General features: G+C 36.2%; 1 protein-coding gene across 1 annotated transcript in view; it reads right to left on the bottom strand.

Annotated features, from left to right (window-relative positions):
• The window catches only part of LOC120530667 (low-density lipoprotein receptor-related protein 1B-like), a 1,848,048-nt gene that overhangs the window by 1,490,747 nt on the left and 336,214 nt on the right, over positions 1–21,087 (bottom strand). Inside the window, exon 4 of the mRNA XM_039755091.1 lies at positions 4,254–4,391. Coding sequence (XP_039611025.1) covers positions 4,254–4,391 — 138 coding nt within the window. The remainder of the gene's footprint in view (positions 1–4,253; positions 4,392–21,087) is intronic.

Here is a 21,087-nt window from a genome sequence, read left to right as displayed (position 1 = left end):
CAGTGTAAAAAAAACCCGTGCATGCAGTGTGTCAGGTCTCAGATAAAGAAGAAGACGAGCTGTTTATTGATGCAGTAAGAAACGAATCGATGAATGAAACCTGTCATCTTTACAACGATTGACAAACACGGAATGTAACTTGAACACAACACATCCTACAAATACGAACCTGATTGAAAGAAATAATGATAATCAAATCCTTGATGACCGCAACACTCAGTAACACTCACAAAACAAATACTGTATATTGACAGTCATGTTACGTTATTTTTAAAATGTTCCCTTTTCTTTTTCTAGCTTTTTAACACACTATTTCTCCCTGCGACGCGGGTATATATATATGTATATATATATAACCCGATCTACATACTCGAATAATGGATACTTTATTCGCCATCAATGATTGTTTTGGTAAAGCCATACTCAGTGTATTCATTAGATGAACGGTAAAAAGTAAGGCGAGGGAGGATGACTAATTGAGGCATGCAGGCTGTAGTGCGCGTCAACTCTATCTGAATTGCGCGATCACATTTGAAAAAATATATCTTTTCAAGTTCTATTTAGTCCATATGTGTCAAACTCAAGGGCGCGGGCCACATCCGCCCGGCGTAATTATATCCGCCCGAGATCATTTTATATACTGTATTATTGTTATTAAAGCCCGGTATATGAAGCGCTGGTAACACAATAAACTACAGATCCCATAATGCAACGCTAGCTCACACGATGCTGAAGAGAAAAGTTGATTCTGAAAATAGAGCCTTTAAAAACCGATGGGAGGCTGAGTATATGTTTACTGAACCCGTGTGTCTCATTTGTGGAGCTATTGTGGCTGTAATTACAGAATTTAATCTAAGACGGCACTATAAAACAAAACATCAGGGTAACCTGAAAGACCTGAATGCAATGCAGAAGATACAGAAAGCAGAAGAATTAAATAAGAATCTGACACTTCAGCGGACGTTTTTACCCATGCACAATCACAAAGTGATTTCAATTGAGGCTGCTTTTATTGGAGACACAACCACTTGCCCCACTTTCCCTGTTACCAAGTAATGTTAAACCAAGTCGTCACTACGGTGTTCCCAAATACGCACTTTGCTGATAAACTGAGCGCACTGAGTTTGCACGGCGCTTTGGTGACTTTGAAGAACAAAAAAAGTCCGTCTACATGCGGCTCGAACCTTGTGCATGTTTGGTAGCACATATCTGTGTGAGAAGCTCTTCTCAGTGATAAAGACTAACAAAACAGCACACAGGAGTCGCCTCACTGATGAGCACCTGCAATCCATCCTGAGAATCTCCACAACACAGAACCTCACACCAAACATAAACGAACCTGTGGCCAAAAAAAGATGCCAGGCGTCCAGCTCTAAAATGACATATGAGCAAAGACAACTGAATGATTTGATTTGTTATTGCTGAAAGGAACACATTTTATTTATATTTCCAGGTTTTGTTATGCAGCATGTTCATATTTGAATTTGTATAATTTTGACAGGATATATTTTTATGGAGAGCAAAATCTTTTGGGATATTTAAAATCTAAGTTTATTTTTTATAAAATATAAAATTACATAAGAGTAAAGAAATTTGAATGTTTGTTCTTTTAATGTTTACTTTATTTCTAACTTGTATAATTTAGACAGGATATATTTTTATGGAGAGCAAAATATTATAAGTTGTTTAAGGTTTGAGTTGATTTATTCAGGAATAATATTCCTGTCTGTTTTTACCATTCCTACCAAAGATATTTCTGTCGACTAAATAAAAATTCCTTCTATTTCAAATTTAAATAGAACTTGAACAAATACGATAGTTCATAATATCCACGCAGACTTGCACGTAAGAGCGGGAGTTATCCATTTTAACAAGCAGCGTATTGCACTGATACGAAATAGCTGTGTGTGTATATATGTAGATATGTATGTATATGTATATATATGTTTATATATGTGTATGTGTATGTATATATATATATATGTATTTGTGTGTATATATGTGTGTGTATGTATGTATGTGTGTATGTATATGTATGTATATATATATATATGTAGATATATATATGTATGTATATATGTGTATATGTATAGATATGTATATATATATGTTTATGTGTGTGTGTAAATATACAGTATATATATATATATATATATATATATATAAATATATATATATGACAACAACACTCATCACTCACAACAGTGACAAAACAATTACATTGACAATCATGTTACGTTATTTTCAAAATGTTTCCTTTTCTTTTTCATTGCTTCTTTAACACACTACTTCTCCGCTGCGAAGCGCGGGTATTTTGCTAGTATATATATATATATACACACACACACACACACACCCCCACACATAAACAAGAGACCTGTGTCTGTGCGTGTGTGTGTGTGTGTGTATGGAGCAGTCCGCTTTGATCAAGCCCAACCACAGGCATTGGAGTTGTGGTGAATCCTATGGAAGATGTGGAGGCTTATAGAAGTGTGACTTGCAATTGGTGAGATGGTGCATGCATGCACCTCACTTCTCATTCAACCAAAGCAGATAAACTCAGTTTTTTGGGACATGCACGTTGTACATTCACACAACAAGCTACCATACATTTGCCTGAGACAGCCTGTCCTGCTCAATTTGTGCCATAGCTGCACTTAACCAACACATCTGTCTCTGTCCCAGCCCACTTAGCGGACACCTCTGCAAATTCACCAGTATAGTAAAAATGGTAGGGAGTCTTTGGGTTTTGTTTTTTGTCCCAAACACCACACACAGTTAGTATATATACAGTATAGAGCAGCATGGGTCCAAAGTATAAAAAAGTACCATTTATTCTTAAATTTAAAAACAACAGTCTTTCGTGACAAAAAGTCAAACTTAATTAATTTACAAAGTAATTCAATTCATTTGTATCTTTCTGAAATTAAAACAACTGAATGGGTCAGGTGTACATATACTGGTTTAAGGCATATAGATATGTTCTTATTTCAAAGTGAAGTATTCGTCAATGAATTAAAAATTTATTTTTAAGGTTTATTTCATACTATTTATTTTTAAGATTAATTATTTTTAAGGTTTTGTTTGCAAAGGATATCATACAGGATTAAGATTACTTTGACCACACCTAAACATTTAACAGTGTTGGAACAATAATGTAAATAAGGAAATATTTTATTACTCCTTTAAGACATATTAATCTTTATTTTTTTATTTTACTTTAGTCTGAATCATCTACAGTATATTGGAAATGGCTTATTCTGCCAATAGGTGTAGTTTCTGACATGAGAAAGGACACACACCTTAAAACATTATTTCTTAATTGTTATCTCTGTTTCTTACTTCTCAATATCACACACATATACTCAGATATTGAACTTTGCGTTCTGCAGGATACTCCTAATACTTAGACTGAATAATACACACTTTTCCAGTTTTCCCAGCAGAATGTAAAAGAACATGAAACATCATGACCTAAATTCCAGCCAATCTTAGAAGGATTGCATGCACTTCCCTAAGGGAGGACAATGTTATCATTTTTGCAAGAGCTTCACTATATGCACCAGTTGAGCCTGTTATTTTTGTAATAGATGATTTTTAAAATTTCACTAGCATGTTTTTCTCTTTATACATACACTGAAGTGAAATATAGGGGGACCACTCTGTCAAGTTGTCAAAAAGTCAGACAAAGTTCAAATTCATACAATGAAAAGTTATCATCAGACGTTAGATTAAGGAACTCTGCCTTTCTAAAATATTAAATATGGGGTAATACTATATATTCAAAGAAACCTAATAATTGATTTCTAAAGAAGTGTTTATAAGTATCTGCAAATAAACTAAACAATAAAAGCATTAAAATGTATTCAGATTCACATCAAATTTTTATTCACAAAATGGAAATTTCTTTGTTGCAGGCAGCAACACTAAACTACATACCAAATTCATACATACAGTATACTACAATCAAAACAAGCTTAACAGTCACGGATTTCCATAATTTAAAATCAGGGTATTTGCAGAGTGATAAAGTAGGAGAAACACTTGATAATTAAAACAGGAGTTGAGTTTAGGGCAGCAAGTGGCTTCTTTACAAGTTGTTTGAAAAATAGGAGAAGATTACAAACAACTGCACAATAAATATTACTTTCTACCCAAGCAGCATTAAAGTAATTTTCCATATACTTTAAATGTAATAAAACATTCCTTAAACTACACTTTTAAGAAAGATTTTTATTATATTTATTACTCACCACGGCAATGAACCCCTTCATCATACCCATCTGCACAGTCTAAAACGCCATTGCAGACATTGCGGTAATGAATGCACGTTTTTGTGCCAAGGCAGGTTAGGTGATTTAGAGGGCATTTCACCGATAATTTTCTTGTACCTAAACATGAAAAAAGAAAAGCAGAATGTTAAGTAAACTGCTCAATAAATCATCGTTTTTGAAAAAAGAAAAAAAAACTATATAAAATACAAAAAAGCTATTAAAGGTCACATCTGGTACAGCATTACAACTAAAGAGACTTGAGATTAATTCCTGGTCAGGTTATTTTATGTGTGGAATTTTCTCCATGTCCATGTGAAATTCAGGGTATTCTCTTTTGTCCATCAAAGCATAGGTGAGTGTGACATTTGTGTGTGTGCCCACCCTATGTTGACCCGAGGCTCTGTTCAGTGTTGGCTACTATCTCATGATTGATGTTGTTGAGAAACAGATTGCAGCCTATGACCCAGTAATGTAAAAAAATGGACTTAGAAAATGGATGTGTAGATAAACAGTAATCATTACTATCTGCAGTACTTTCCCAGCATTTACTTATTACTATCTCAACATTATTTTTGATAAGCTTTGACTTCCCACACCAAAAATTAATAAGCATATGCCGATAAGCAACACCTTGGAGCCAATTTGGTGTGCTTCATTAACCCCGCCACAGCATAAACCAACAAGTAAAGTTAAAAAAGGTATTAAGCATTACGGTTCATTTAATAAATTACAGCAGCAATACGTTCACATGCCCAGATATGCAAATCAGCCTGATTCCTCTATCATTCAGAAAGGGAAAGATGCCAAACAAGCTGTCCTTTAAGGTCCATTATGCACCAGCTAACTACAGGCGACCAGATGAAACCTTGCAAGCCCTGCCACAGTTAGTGTGTTTCAAGGACAACCCAATAGAAGACTGATAATCAGTCAAGAGGCCCCCAAGCAAGACACTGGCTTTGTTTCTAAATCTCTATCATGGCATACTCCAGTAATCAATATATAAATTCATTTCTAGAAAGGGGTTCAAAAATAAAAAAAAATCAGATTTTTATGCTGTAGTTTCCCTGACAAAAAAGGATAATTTGTATTATACTGTCCCATTTCATATGTTTCATTATTTTTACACTTTAGGTTTCCATTGCTACATGCATCAGCACTTTTTATTATCACAGAGCAAAGAAAATTACTTTCTATGCTAATCCTACATTCCATTTTAGCATTTCTTTTGAAAGTGACATGTGAGAAGGATTTTTATTTTTCTGTAAGCCCTCTGGATTTCTCGTATCATTTAGAAACAAACACATACATCTGTTTTTTACCATTAATCCCTTATGAAACAATTCAGCTTGTAAGTCATACAAAACAATGGTTACCCAGCTACTTTTTATTTATTTGTTATTTGTTCCAATATATAAATATGTCAGAAATTCATCATCTGTATTTTTTATTTGCCTGTTGAGTGTATTATAAACTGTATCAGTACAGTATTTGTTTTGTCTACTTAAAATTTTATAAAGTGCTTTCTCGATTACATTGTCAGATGGAGATAGGACAACAGCCCATCACAAGGCAAACTTAAGCAAATCTACTGTTACACACATACTTATGGGAGACATCTCAAGGGCTCAAAAGAGGATAATTCCATACCAGACCAGAGTATGGCACTGATCTTTTCTCTTTTTCCTCTGCAGACCAACCACAGGCAATTCCACCTGGTCCCGATGACATCACTCCCAGTTCCTACCCACATGATATAATTTCCCCTGTCATGCTTTAAAAACGCCATATTTTGTCTGTCACCACAGTTCTGTTTTGGACTAATGTCTGTAAAGAACATTGCTCAGAGTTTTGCCTTTTTTAAAGCCAGTTCTCAAGTATATGGGGTGGCTGCCCTAAACCTTTCATTTACATCATTTCACACTACCCAAACTAGCATATATCACTCCAAAAAACCCAAGATATATATATATATATATATTTTGAATTAATGGCTCTAGATGTCCTTTTTGGGTGGGTGTGAGGAGACTATTTAGCTACACCATAATTCTCATTTTCATATCCTATTGATACAGATAAAAGGAGAATGCCCCACTCGGGGTGAGATCATCAACAGAGTCACTCAAAGGTTTACCCTCAGTCCATTACATTTTTCTGATTTATATTAATGACATTGATTCTGGTGTTTGCAGATGGCAGTAAAATTAGAGGAATGACAGACACTGAGTCGCAGCAAAAAGAATTCAAAAATACCTGAACAAGCTTCACAACTGGACAAACATTTATAAAATGCAGTCTCGCGCAGAGAAGTACAAAGTATTACGCATTGGCAAAATTAAATCAATTATAAACAGTAGATTGGAATGACTGTACTACAGGAAGCAGAAAGGATTTAGGGGTTTAGGCTGACACAATGTTTTCATCGTCGAAGCAATGTGCAGAAGCGAGTAAAAAAAGCAAATAAATTGTTAGGTTATATCCTAAGGACTGCTGAAAATAAACTGACGGATATTATGTTTATACTATATCATACAATAGTAAGACCCCATCTGGAGAATTATGCACAGTTTTGGTCACCATGCTACAAAAAAAGACATAGCAGCTCTTGAAGCTGTGCAGAGGAGAGCAACCAAGCACATTTAAGAACTTAAGGACATGTCACACTCTTAAAGATTCAGATACAGTAATTAAACCTGTTTAGCCTTAAGCAGAGTTTTTAGATTGTGTGAATCTAGAGCAAACGACCAATGATATATACAGAAGAAAAAAGTAGAAACCTTGACAACCTCAAAACAAGTATCTGGATGAGATGTTGGGACAGCTTAGCTATTAGCTAAACAAACAAGCCAGATGGAATGAATAATCTCCACTCATTTTACAAATTTCTAATCTTCGTATGACTACAACATAGTTGCCTATTGGTTACTGCTACTTCCTCACAATCCTGCATTGTTTGGTTGACAAGAATTCATTCCTGCTTTGTGTCTGATGCTGTCAGGATGTGCTGCAGCCTAAGGTAACCTTCAAGTGGACTAAGCAATTCTCGTAATATTATGTACAGTGTGTTAACCTGTACAAGAAAAAATGGAAAACAACTTATGAATCTGTTATGCAAAGATGCCAGATGCGTTGTATACAGCATACCAGATTTATTTTTACTGTAATTTTTTTAGCGTCAGCCTATGCTACATAAACTTTATACTTGTTATTCATGTGTCTATTATTTTTTTGGGCTTTCTTGTACCAATAAATCAATTGGTCACATGGGGTAAAAGCATTTCACAATAAAAAAACAAAAATACTAAAAGAGTGAAGGTGTTATATTGTGAAAAATTAATTCACACAATTGTAGAATTGGCCATGTACCTGCTGAAAAGATGTAATAATGTAATAACATGCCATTCTAAAGCCTGTTTAATCTAGTTCATACATTCAGACAGCCAGGGCCTATCCCAGCAACACTGGGTGCAAAGCAGAAAAAAGACAACGACAAAGCAAAGGGCATAGTAAACAGAGTGCCAGCCCATCTCAGGACCCACTTACACACCCACAGAGTGACACTTCAGAATTGCTGTTCAATCTAACCCACACATTTATAGAGATGTGCCAAAGAACCTATACAGGTACAACAAAAAAAATGGCAATGCCACGCAGACAAAAACCAGTCATTAGAATTAGATCCATACAGCAGCAACTGCAAATCCATCCAAAGTAGTTTTTCATTACTGCTACATTACTGTTATTTAACAAAAGCAATGACTTAACATGAAGATGGGCTTAGCGACTGATATTAGTGATACTGTATGTGAAAGGTGACCTGGTTGATGAAGGAATGATAATGGTATAGCTGCAATCAAGATGGCACTGAGCAGACCGTGCCAAGAGAGAATAATTTTAAACAGCAGTGAAGAGTGGACAGAGTACATAGCAGCACTGTGAGTTTTGCCCCAAAAGTAAACTATCAGTGTCTACTAGAGCAAATTCAAGGTGAATGTACTGTAGAACTGGCATGAAGCCCACTCCACTCCAGACCACTGAATGCAGCACATGGTGCATGGATGGAACATTTGGGACCTTGTTACCCTTTTTAACACTAGAATTACCAAAGCCTACGAAAAAACTTATAATCCCGGCCCACCTTAAATCCATTCGCACCTCTCTGTCAACGTCTATTGTGTTGTAAATGTGACGATTAAGACAAGCAGCAAAGCAGCCTGCTATCCCATCCACCCGCCGCAATGAAGGTTCTTAGTGCTAAGTGTTTATCTTAGAGTGAAGTACCTGGAGCTGTCCAGGGTAAATAATAAATCGTCATTTGGAATACATACATTTCATGTGTGTTCTGTGTCTACAACAATCTATGTAAACACATTGTTAAAACAGAAACATTTTCATGTTTGAGTAATAACTGACAAAATGTAGACATGAAGTGTATAATGTGCGAATATCCAAATATCAAATAAACACTTTAACAAAAGGTACAAGTAGTACAAAACAAATACGCTTTGATTCAAGAATATAACCGAAGAAAAGGAATGCAGGTTATGGTAGGCTGTTGATATGACAGCTTGCATGATGTAATGGTAAGAGCTGCTGACTCCCAATCAAGAGGTTGCGAATGCAATATTTACCATTTTAAGTATTGTTAATATTATATAATAAAAACATACATTTGATTTGCGTCTGTAACAGCTGGTATAAATTTATAGTATTTGTCAAAGTTACCGTTTGTTTTCAGTTTTATTCTCTCACTCACGTTCACGCCCTCCCAACCCCCGATCTGACGCCGTTTTCAGATAAAGCTTGTTTTGTTATACCACCTCTTTATTTGAAAACAGTGTCAAATGTTTTGCATGGACAAGATTGGGACTGGGAAAACTGGGACAAAGGTGTGCATGACTGAGAACGATTGTAGATATGAATTTTTTTTTAATCAGGTTTATTCTTGAGTGTTCCTGCTTACGTTGAATTAGTATGCACCTTCTGGTCAATGATGTCAAAGCTGCACTGACAAAAATGAGAGACACAGGCATATAAGACATTTGGAATAATTAATTTTTTGACCTGTATAGTACAGTCAGTCAGTCTTTTTCCAACCCGCTATATCCTAACTACAGGGTCACGGGAGTCTGCTGGAGCCAATCCCAGCCAGTACAGGGCGCAATAGCAGAAACAAATCCCAGGCAGGGCACCAGCCCACCGCAGGGCACACACACCAGGGACAATTTAGGATCGCTAATGCAGCTTACCTGCATGTCTTTGGACTGTGGGAGGAAACACATGCAGACACGGGGAGAACATGCAAACTCCACGCAGGGAGGACCCAGGAAGCGAACCCAGGTATCCTTACTGCGAGGCAGCAGCACTACCACTGCACCACCGTGCTACTATCTGTAGAGTACATTTCGGACAAAATTGTTGCACTAATGCAACATTATATTTATTAGCACACTTTCATGTGGTTGTAGTCAGTGAGTGCATTTTTTTCCCGAACTTGCCCAATCTCCACATTTTGGTGCATGGTGGTGTTTCCTTTGTACTCCAGGAGATGCATAGGACAGAACAGTACAGAAAGATCAGTTCCGCATTACATGCAATCAGCAGATTCAAATGTTAATAGTTCCCACAAACCCAAGGACCGTCCTTTCTACGTTTACGACATGTGTTTGTGACTGTTGCAATGTACACACCTCTCTATGCTGTGGTTCTTATTACACTGAAGGAGCACCTGACACTGAACTTTCTTTCCTGGGGGAAGCGGAGGTCTTGGAACAGAAGTTTTTTGACGTTGCATCCTCTTTTCTTTTTCTATCGCCTTTTCTTGTAAGTAGTGAAGACGGAGTTTCTCTGCAAAGTGAGTCATGAACACTCTTCTTTTCTCAGTAGGAAGGATTACCATTGCACCACGTAAGATATCGTATCAACAGCATACCGTAACCTTTTTCTTTGGTTATTATCTTGAATAAAGGCGCACTTATTCTGTTCTACTTGTATCTTTTGTGAAAGTGCTTATTTGATATTTGGACATGCCTACACACATTATACAGTTCTTGTCTACATTTTGTTAATTATTACTAAAACTTAAAATAATGTTTCTGTTTTAACAATGTGTTACATAGATTGTTGTAGACACGGAACACACCTGAAAAGTATGTATTCCACATGACGATGTAAACACTGAGCACTGAGAACCTTCTTTGGGAATTGAACTGTGGCGGTGGGCGGAGGGATGGGATAGCAGGCTGCTTGCTGCTTGTGATTATGGACACATTTAGAACAGAAAAAAGATGCTGATGGAGAGGTGAAAACAGATTTAAGGTGGGCTGGGATTAAGAGTTTTTTTGTAGGCTTTGGTAAATCTAGTGTTAAGATGAAATGTTGTCCAAGTGCCACTCCTGTAACCTGCTCCACCTTAAAGGTAAGCAGGTTTCAGGGATGCAAGGCCAAAAGGTTCTTTCAGAAAAAAAATCTGAGTTAATTGCTGTGCAGTAATGCTCTGGAACTGTTTTCAGGGACTTTTATCAAAAATGATCTCAAAAGGTTTAAAGGCAACGGGCCTATCAAACACCCAGTGGGTCCAGAGTTGGAATCTTAAGTAACAAAGACTCACCAGCAGGCAGAAAGAAGGCCAAAATTCAGAAAGACAAATGCAGATATGGACTGAAGAAGGGGAACATGTGATGTTTTTAAAGAGGAAAATGTGGATGCCACACCACTAATCATTAGGGTTTTAGTTTCTGGATTGTTGTCTATCCTTAGCTTTTCCTTCTAATCCATTTTATCTTGTGTGTGCTTTGACAGTCAACACACAATAATAATAAATTCCTGGTGTTGACTGTATTTCAGTATTGGAGAGAATATTTACTTGTTATAGTATAATATACTAAATGAGCAGAATTACCTTTTAAAAGTATTTCTCAGAAAAGCAACTGTTTTCTTGTAAACATTAATATCTATATTTAAGTTAATATCAGTTAAACATGCTGATTTTAGAAGCAGAGCAGTCTGATAAAATTATGTTAAATTATTAATATTCACAAATGAGATAAATTCCAGAATGCTTACTAGCAATATAGGTTTAACATGAGCTATCATTGCATTTGCCAAAATATATGTTTTAGCGTTTCAACTGCTAAGCATGCATCCTACGAAGGTAACAAGAAATAAAAGTATGCTCTCAATCCTTCTTCATGCACCATATACAATAAAACATGTTTTCAATGACATACATGTTATAACTAAAAAACTCACACTAAAAAGTACACAGTTTAAATAATCAAATTTTAATGTACTGGCTACCTTAAAGGTAACTGTTTTTCTAAACACAAAAAAGCAACATTTTAACTAATGTGATTTTTGATCATTTTGCCTGTGTATTTGCCTGTGTAATGCTGAGTAAGTTTATGGTTAGGAACACAGCAAAGTATAAGAAATTATGTAAAATATATTATTAGTTCTGCTATTACTCTACTTAGACTAATGTTTATATAATACTGCATTACAATGTTCAATTACATAGGCAGATACTGTGTAAGTAAACTGTAGCTATGGATAATGCAATTCAAATGCAACTAAAAATGTTAATCGGTGTACTGAGTACTAAATCAGAGAACTAAACTGATAAATAAGATATTTCTGCCTATAAGATTGACACATCAAGAAATGAAATTACTACCTCGTACCTTTTAATCAGGGCAGCACGGTGGTGCAGTAAGGAGACCTGGGTTCGCTTCCCAGGTTCTCCCTGCGTGAAGTTTGCATGGTCTGCGTGGGTTTGCTCCCACAGTCCAAAGACAGGTTAGGTGCATTGGTGATCCTAAATTCTGCTTGGTGTGTGTGTGTGTCCTGCGGTGGGCTGGTGACCTGCCCAGGATTTGTTCCTGTGTTGGCTGGGATTGGTTCCAGCAGACCTTCGTGACCCTGTGCTAGGATATAGCGGGTTGGACAATGACTGACTGACCTTTTAATCAAACAAAAATATAAATATTTTAAACAAAAAGAGGTCTTATATCTTTTTGTGCTACTGTAACACTACTGTATATCTTTTTCCCAGATATTAGTGTATCACTTATAATAAACCTGTGGTAGGCTGGCGCCCTGCCCAGGGTTTGTTTCCTGCCTCGCGCCCTTTGTTGGCTGGGATTGGCTCTAACAGACCCCCATGACCCTGTAGTTAGGATATAGTGGGTTGGATAATGGATGGATGGACTTATAATAAACATCTAGTTTTGGGAGAAATATTTGAATACCCAAAATGCACTTCAGTATATATTGGGATAGATAGGGGGCATTATCGCTCCCTTGAAACCCTGTCCAAGACTCCAGACACCAGGTAAAATTCCAAATGTTGACTTTATTTAAATGCCACAGTGCACAAAGCACCCTCTCCTCCACAATACTTATTAACCAAACAATAATCACTACAATAAACAATCCTCCACTCCCAGGCGTGTTGCCACCCTTCCACCCAGCTCAGCTCGCCGTCTGGGAGCTCCCACAATCCTTTTATACACCCTGACCCGGAAGTGTTCCCAATCCCCAGTCCATGTGATTCTTTATCACTTCCGGGTCAGGTACAAGTCCTTTTCTTCACCCCGGAAGTACGCCACTTCTGTCGTCGCTCCTCCTATGACGCACTTCTGGGTTATAGGGCACATATGATTCTTCAGACCTCCCGGCAGCTCCCTCTTGCAGCCCCTGTAGTATCCAGCAGGGCAGTGTATAAAAACTACATAGTCCATGATTCCCTGCTGGTCTTCGGGGCACCTCCATACTGCACGGAGGGCTCCATCTGGCAGCCTGGGGGTATTGGCTGGGATGACAAGCCGGCCATATACCATAATATACTGATTTTCATCACTTTTTTGAGAATATATTATTATCAAAAGGCAGGCAGTGTGGTACAGTGGTTAAGGTTTTGAATTTCAAACACTGAGATTGTGGGCTCAAATTCTGCTAGTGACATTGTGTGACTCTAAGCCATTTTATATGCCTGTGCTCCAAAAAGGAGTGTCACCAATTGTACTGTAATGCTTTAAGTCACCTTGTGTTGTGGTGTGAAATTTTGTATACAAGTTAATAAATATTTTGTATGGCTTTATTTGTAACTTAGACAAAGCAATGTAAATATTAGTGTTTCATTAGTGAGAAGCATTCCTGTTTATGGTATGTATGGTTGTCAATATTCACCTTTACTTTTCTTTATTCATTATTATTTATGAATAATATCAATAATACATTATTTAAAGTATAACTTAACTGCTGCTTGTCTTTTACTACACCTAATTGTCTGAGGTTAGTGCGGAGGTACAATACCTTATAAACAGTGGTAGGTCTGTGAGATTTGAGGCATTCTGACAAAGGCTACACATTAATAATACAAAAGGGGAAAGGAGAGTAATATATTACTTTACCAAAACAAAACACCTTGGATAAACGTGTCAGCCAAATAAGTAAATGTATAACTTTTAACACAAAAATGTCAATCATTAAGCAACCACACCTGTAGAATAAGATGTTGTTTTTGAAATTTACTGCGAATAATGCAACAATCTCATACTTTAGTTTGGTGTCATTGCTATTAACTGAACCCATAAACGTAAACTGCGTGTTTCTACATTCAAAGAAATATCCAGCATTCTGGCATCAGCATAATCATATAATTTCTGAATATGCCTCTGATAAATATAATGTGCTGAAGACTTTTTTTTATTATGATGTTGCAAATCATTGATTTTTCTCATTCAAATACAAAATCTGAGTTTCTATACCTTGTTTACCTTTTAAACACTGCAATGAAGCATCCCAAATTTGAAAATCAAGTATCTGCAAGACAGCCATTAGACCTTGTAAAATAAAATTTTAAGGAAGATCTTTGTATACTTTATAATCTAAAGCAATAATTTGAAAGCCATTTAATGTAGAATATATTCTTCTTCAATTTGTGCTAGATATGGATTAATAATATTATCAAATCACACACCATACACAAATCTCAATAAGCTCATACATTCTTAAATAAACCATGGTCTTGATCCCACTTGCATCAGGCTTTCCTTGACATGGAAGATATTTGTTTTTACTGTGTTGTTAGAGGCTGTTGGCATCCCAATACATCATACACTTCTTCACAGTTAACACTCAGATATTGTTGTCTAAGACTGCTAGCTTGTCACATGAATTTTTCAACCTCATACAAAAATTACCTTCCATTGTCTTAGTGTCATGCTATACCATCTGAAAAATTGAGCAATAAAGTTCAAGGAACTGAAGGAACGAACTGTAGCCTATCTACTTGTTTTACGCCCACCAAGGCAAATTTAGAATCAGATGTTGAAATTTTCCACTTTTATTAGGTGCGTATGTTCTTTGCATTGGAAGATTTAGAATATTAAAAACATAAAATCAGGATAAGGAACTACTACTTAGACAATATAATGTATTATTATATTGTGTTTTTTAAAACTTAATGACATATGAACGTATTTAGCAGTAGTCTCATGTACAGGATAGAATGAAATTCTTCCATTTAACATGAAATATAGCACCACTCTCAGGTGGAACTGCTGTTGGACTTGGTTTAGCTGCTGAAGGAACTCAAGGCATATGCATTACCTCCTGGTTCATTTTGTATAAGTATTAGCAAGTTTATGTGTCAAATGTATTTGGTGTTGTTTCTTTAACAGATCTCATTATCATTGTGGCAGAATTTCATTTGCTTGGACCTGTCGCAATTGCCCTGGCAGTCTAGATCACCCATGCCCTAATAAAACCATGCTCAACCACTGCAGAGGATTAGATGAGTGTGGATTTTAAACTGCATTAAACACACATTTAATTAAGTATGATTAAAATTAACTTGGGGTTTTGTGTTTAATGTCTATGTCATGTTTTCTTCTTATTTGCTTTGTTTTTGAAACAATAAAAAATGTATCTTTTTGCTATTGAAGGTACTAATTCAATTCAGTAATGCTTCCAAAAAGGATGTATTACATTCTGTTACTATTATATAATGGACAGACAATATTAATTCACAGCTTTGAAAAAAACATTGGCACATTGGTTGTGTGATACAATAAATCTGTTGCTTGATTAATAATTAGAACAATTCATGACTATTTCCTATTGATGTTGTTTGCTTATGCCAAGGTATACTTGTGAAAATAATGTACTGAAATTATTTGTAATTTTGTACCATGAAACAGTTACCCTTCTTCATGCAATCAAGCTCATTGAGTTTGGCCAAAGATTTATTAAGCCTTAAACATTATACAAACAACAAAGGCAAAACTGAAAACAAATCTCTTGGCTACATTTCTTGTGGCAGTCAGTGCCTCAGCTTATTATATTTAAAAAGGTATATATTTGTCTATAACTCATTGTAAGAGGATATAATCTTTTCTTATAAACCTATTAAGCGATGCCAGTTAGCTGAATAAATAGAAGCATTTAGTGTTATACAATCGGTTGAATGGATTGAATAGGATCACTGCTGACAAACGAAAGAGGAGACTACTCCATGCGTAATCTGTATTTCTAAACATAAAATAATTTTTTTAAGTATCCATGGGAAAATGACCAGAAAAATATTTTTTTATAAACATACTTAGTGAAACAAACAAAAAATAACAGGCAAAGAAAAATGTGTTTTGACAAGTGTCACATTATAATTTCTCTCCACCCACTATTTGTGCTAATTAAGATCCTTTATACTTAATATGTGAACACATACTTTCCAAATTAAGGAGAAACAAAAAAACAAAACAAAGGCAATGAGGCAATTCACCTTGGTCCGTTTTGCCTTATATAGTCTTAAGAGCATGGTGATGCAATTGTTAATGCTGTTAGCCCATAGCTACTTAGACGATAATTGCAATTTACTCTGGTCACCCATAATGTTCACTCGAAGCGCACATAGATTTCTCTAGGCAATTCAATTTCTCTGAACATCTTAATTATGCGATTAGTATGTTAACTGGTAGCTCAGTATTAGCCCAGTTTTACAGTATCCAGTGACTGTTCCTAACTTGAGCTTGGAGATGCCAGGATAGGCTTTCGCTTTCCACAACCCATAAATGGAAATAACAGCTTCTGATAATGTCTAAATGGGAGATTTCTCCTGAGCATCATATCACAATTTCTCCCTGCACTGAAGTTAATGCCAAAACAGTGCTCGTCATAATGAGAGTATTAAGCCATGCATTGTTGTCTTGCTTGTATATCTTTCAATTGCATAAGCAGACATTTTTTTGAATTATAAATTCGGTCAGAAAAAAAAAAGAAGGAAACAGTAGTGAATATCTAAACTGGTGATTAATCTCAGCCATCCCACACATAAGCTTTGGGAGGGCCTAACTAGGTCTGGTCAGGTAAAGATGGAAGGTGAAACACAGTCATTAACTACTGCTTCCTCTTTTCTCCTAGAGGGAAAAATAGAATACAGGTGAAGACTGACATCACTTCTGCTTGACCTGTAGAAGTCCTGCCCTTTCTAGCCAATCCCCAACATAAAAGAGAACAGCAACTGGAAGTTAGCATTAATTCTGGACTAGGTGCCATCTTGGATATTGTTGTTTTGAGGGAAATCAAAATGCCCAAGCTATTGTGTCCTTCCATTTTTGTTTGTCTCCCTAATTGTCTATTTTTGAAAAGGAACTGCCAACTAACTGCCAAGGCACCCCAGCACCTTGACTGTGTCTTTTCAATTTTCCTGCAGGCTGTTACAGGAATATAAGAATGCAGGCAAAGTATTTTTATTCACAGATATCTTTATACTATAGAGGTCAAGTTAAAATCAAGGCAAAATTTTGCATCCCATCTCAACTATATAAAGAATCAGACTGTAAGAGAAAAATAATAATACTCCCTAACTACAGAAAGTACAAATGATCTCATGTATTGCAATGGTTTTTTCTGCATTTCCAAATCCAAAACCTTCTCAAACTGATAAAACAAAATGTGCACAGGTTATATAGGATTATTAAAAATGTAGTGTAACTTTTTTAGAGAAATAGCTGTATTAATCTGCTCTCTTTGTTGCTTTAATGATGAATTTCAGTTTAATTTTATGGTTAACATGTTACCAAAAAAAAACAATCAAAGAGAAGGCCAAAAAATTAGTACAAAGAAAATTCATAAAATACCTGTCTACATTAATCGACTTATATTTATATCAGGAAAATGGACTTTATTGAAATTTCTCAACCATAGTTATAGTTATCCTCAGCCATTATGCTCGTTTGCTCCAGTTCATCCATTAGGTAACACAGGTAACCGCCAAGTGACTTGTCATCTGACAGACACAGAGGAGGAAACTCATTGAACTCTGATGATACTGAGTGGGTGCTGTTACACACTGAGCACTGTTTATAAAACTAAAAATATGCAAACTCTACACACCATGGGCCACGCAGTAAAGTCTGCCGTATCAACACAACCACCGTTTGTGCTACTGAAGGGGCATGCATTTGGGACAATAAAGGGAACGCCCTCCACCCACAGGTCATTGAAGTCTAATAAAACTGACTATCCAGTGTGGACAACAAGGGGTCACATTCGTCCACCATGCCTAGGGCTTCAAATGAGCCTTGGCTGACAATGGTCCTAGATGTCCATGTTCTGTACTCAAGGTTGAAAAAGTTTAATTCCCTTAGCCAGTCATTGTTGGACAGGACATTTAGTCCTGGTGTGCATTTGTTTGCTGTCTCCAGCACTGTGTCTATGTTTTTTTGTACCATGAAACAGTTACCCTTCTTCATGCAATCAAGCTCATTGCGTTCGGCCTTGCAAGTACATTATACAGTCTGACTATCATTCCCCTTAATATATATATATATATATATATATATATATATTGTGAGTTGGGGGGCTGATCGCACTCTCAGAGGATACAGACGCCCCTGGGAAAACCCCTGAAACAGTTGACAGTTTACCTTCACATTGCTCCTTACCCTCCTTACCTTACTTGTGCTATAACACATGATAAACCTCTCGCGTGGTACTCCACTTACTTAAAAGCCTTGTACAGCGCCTGTCAGCTTTGGAATTGATTGTTTGCTTTTCTCTCCCTCTCTCTATCTGAAACTCTTTGCTCCTGATGGAACCATCATCTCTGTCTTGTCATGGAGCATGTTTAAACTTTTGACCCAAGCATGACAATATATATATACTGTATATATTATATATATATATATATATATATATACACACTAGCGACTGGGAGCCCGATCGAATCGGGCTACAAATTCAACGTTTGTGAAATCCATACTTTCTCTGCAAATAATTGTTTGTTTTGTCTTTGTGGTTTAAGTCCTTGAAATGATTTTGCTATCATGGCACTGATTTGTGGTTAAAATAGACCTTTTCGGCTGCCACAGGGCACGGACGGCTCAATTTCTTTCAACCCGTGCTGCATTTGCGGCTGCTCAAGCTTCTTCAGTCACTTGTGCACAGCTGGCATGATGTCTGTCAGCGTTAGTAGCATTCTGTAGTGCATGTTCTTCATCTGTCCTTTATGTCCGATTTGCACGATTTCTTTCAACGTTAGTAGCATTTGTAGCCGTACGCTGCTGATCTGTTTGTTGTGCTTGTTGTGTACGTGTGGTCGCATTAGCAAGCCTACATTTCACGTCAGTCATGTGACTTTGTTTCCTACGCATCCTTCCTGTGACCACTGCTCTTGTGGCTGCTTGAGGTATTGCTGCGAACACCATACATACGGATAGTATCAAATTATATATAAGGATATATATATCTGATAACCTAACATTTTATGTGCCTTTTAATGGCTTCTGCAAATTTTCTAGACTGTGAGACTATTGTGTCAATGTTAACCCCTACATCCTATTCAGAGGTTGCTTCCATTAGATATTTGCACTCAATTTATCATTAGCGTTGCTTTAGCCTGCAAGAAGTACTTTCCATACTGTTGTGCTTAACTGCATTTTCTTCGTACTTCATAGATCTGAAGATTATCTACATGTTTTGAAATGTGTTTGCTATATTGGCTAGCACTCTGATTATTATGGCAATCTCTAAATGTCCACGTTTACTAAATGTAACAGGGTCTGTGTTCCTACTATAAATTAGAATTTAAGGGATTCAAGAGAAGGTGTTTTAATATGATCTTCTCAAATACTTCCTTAAAAATGAATATTGTAACTGCAAGCAGACTGCTGATTTCTTATGATTTATTGTTCTTGGGGACGAGAACAACCATTTAACTCTTTTGAATTTCAAGAAGTACTCTATTTTCAAAATCTATTGGAACAGTTTCTGAAAATGGATTAACTGGTCTGAACATGCATATATGGTTTGCAACTGATACCATTTGGAGTTTGAACTTTGTCTGGTTTTATATAATTAAATTGTAATCTACCAACATGAACAATTAGTTCAATATGTGCAACAGTTTGAAAATCCTTTAATTTTCCAGTAGCCATTGTCTGGTCTATAAAAAACTACTGTTAAGAAACCAGCAGCAGGAATTATTTTGAGTTTCAATAGTCATACAATGATTCTCAGGCTGGCAGCCAATAAATGTTTATAGGCTTTGAATGCAACATTGCAGTTCCAGTTTGTCTTAATATGCTGCTTTGCAAGTCTTTTTCTAGTTCTTAATCTTCTGCACAATTTTCTGCCTTCTGCTGGAACTATATTTATACAGAGGTTACTTAAGTTTAATGCTTGTTTAAATTTTTATTTCTTGTTCTTATTTTTTTACATCTAAGGAAGAAAATGCCACAAAATAATAAAATGCCCCCTGGCTCATAAACAAAGTTTATTCAACTGAGAACTGCTTCTATACTATTGAAAACAAACATACATTAAATTTTCCAACAAGGTCAGGCAGCCTAAATAAATCAATACATAAATAAATAATAGAAAAAAGTTCTTCTATTAAAATGTGATCACAAATTTACCTTTCCTCAGTCTTAACTATATAAACACCTACACTCTAAGAAAGCAGAAGAACTGCCTCGGAAATCTGTCTATTTTGAACCTGCAGAAAACTCAGGATTGTTGGGACATCAGTTGTTCCTAGGTGTAGCTCTAGCTTTCACTCATCTTCCTGCTGCTAAGTCTGTATAGAGCCACACCTGACACTGGAAGTGGTACCATGGATTACCCTGAATCGGTTCCACAAGGAAGCTTAAAGCCATATCACAGAATGTGTCGCAGAGCTAATCATCAAAAAGATAATGTTAGGAATGATCTTGACTGGTCAGAAACCGAGGCATTATTAGACAGCTAAATAAAGAGATAAATATTAAGGGAGCCTTTGGCTCACAATATCTGGATGCTGGTGTGTGGAACAGAGATGCCACTTAGTAGTTAAAGACATGAACCCATAGCAAGAAGGTTCAGAGTGGGCTTAGAAGTCTGTTTTTCCTGTTACATTTTACTTCATTCAGACCTCCGTTTATTCTTCTATACATTTATTTATTTGGTAGAACTATTGTAGCATTCCTGGATCAAGACCTGAGAGGTACATGCTCAAATAGCATATGGAAGGCTGGGGTCGCAGCCAAAGGTCATTAACACTATTTTTGATACTTCAGTCTCCTTGACATCATTCTGGGTTTGGGACCTCTTCAACAACACCATTTATCTTCCACAACATGTGTTTTCAGATCAACTATCCCATGAGATCTGTTAGTTGGAATTTTAAAAATGTAAAAATTGTTAACCTCCATAATATGTTGTTTTAAAATGATGTTTAATTTTAAAAACTCTAAAGGATTTACAGTACTGTTAAAAGTTAAAAAAATTTCAGCATTTACAAAAATGTTTTGAACATGACAACAGTTAAAAAAAG

The sequence above is a fragment of the Polypterus senegalus genome, chromosome 6 (genome assembly GCF_016835505.1).
Source record: "Polypterus senegalus isolate Bchr_013 chromosome 6, ASM1683550v1, whole genome shotgun sequence".
Taxonomy (NCBI): Eukaryota; Metazoa; Chordata; class Cladistia; order Polypteriformes; family Polypteridae; genus Polypterus; species Polypterus senegalus.
Note: the sequence above shows the minus strand (reverse complement) of the source record. Positions and strands in the feature narration are given on the sequence as shown.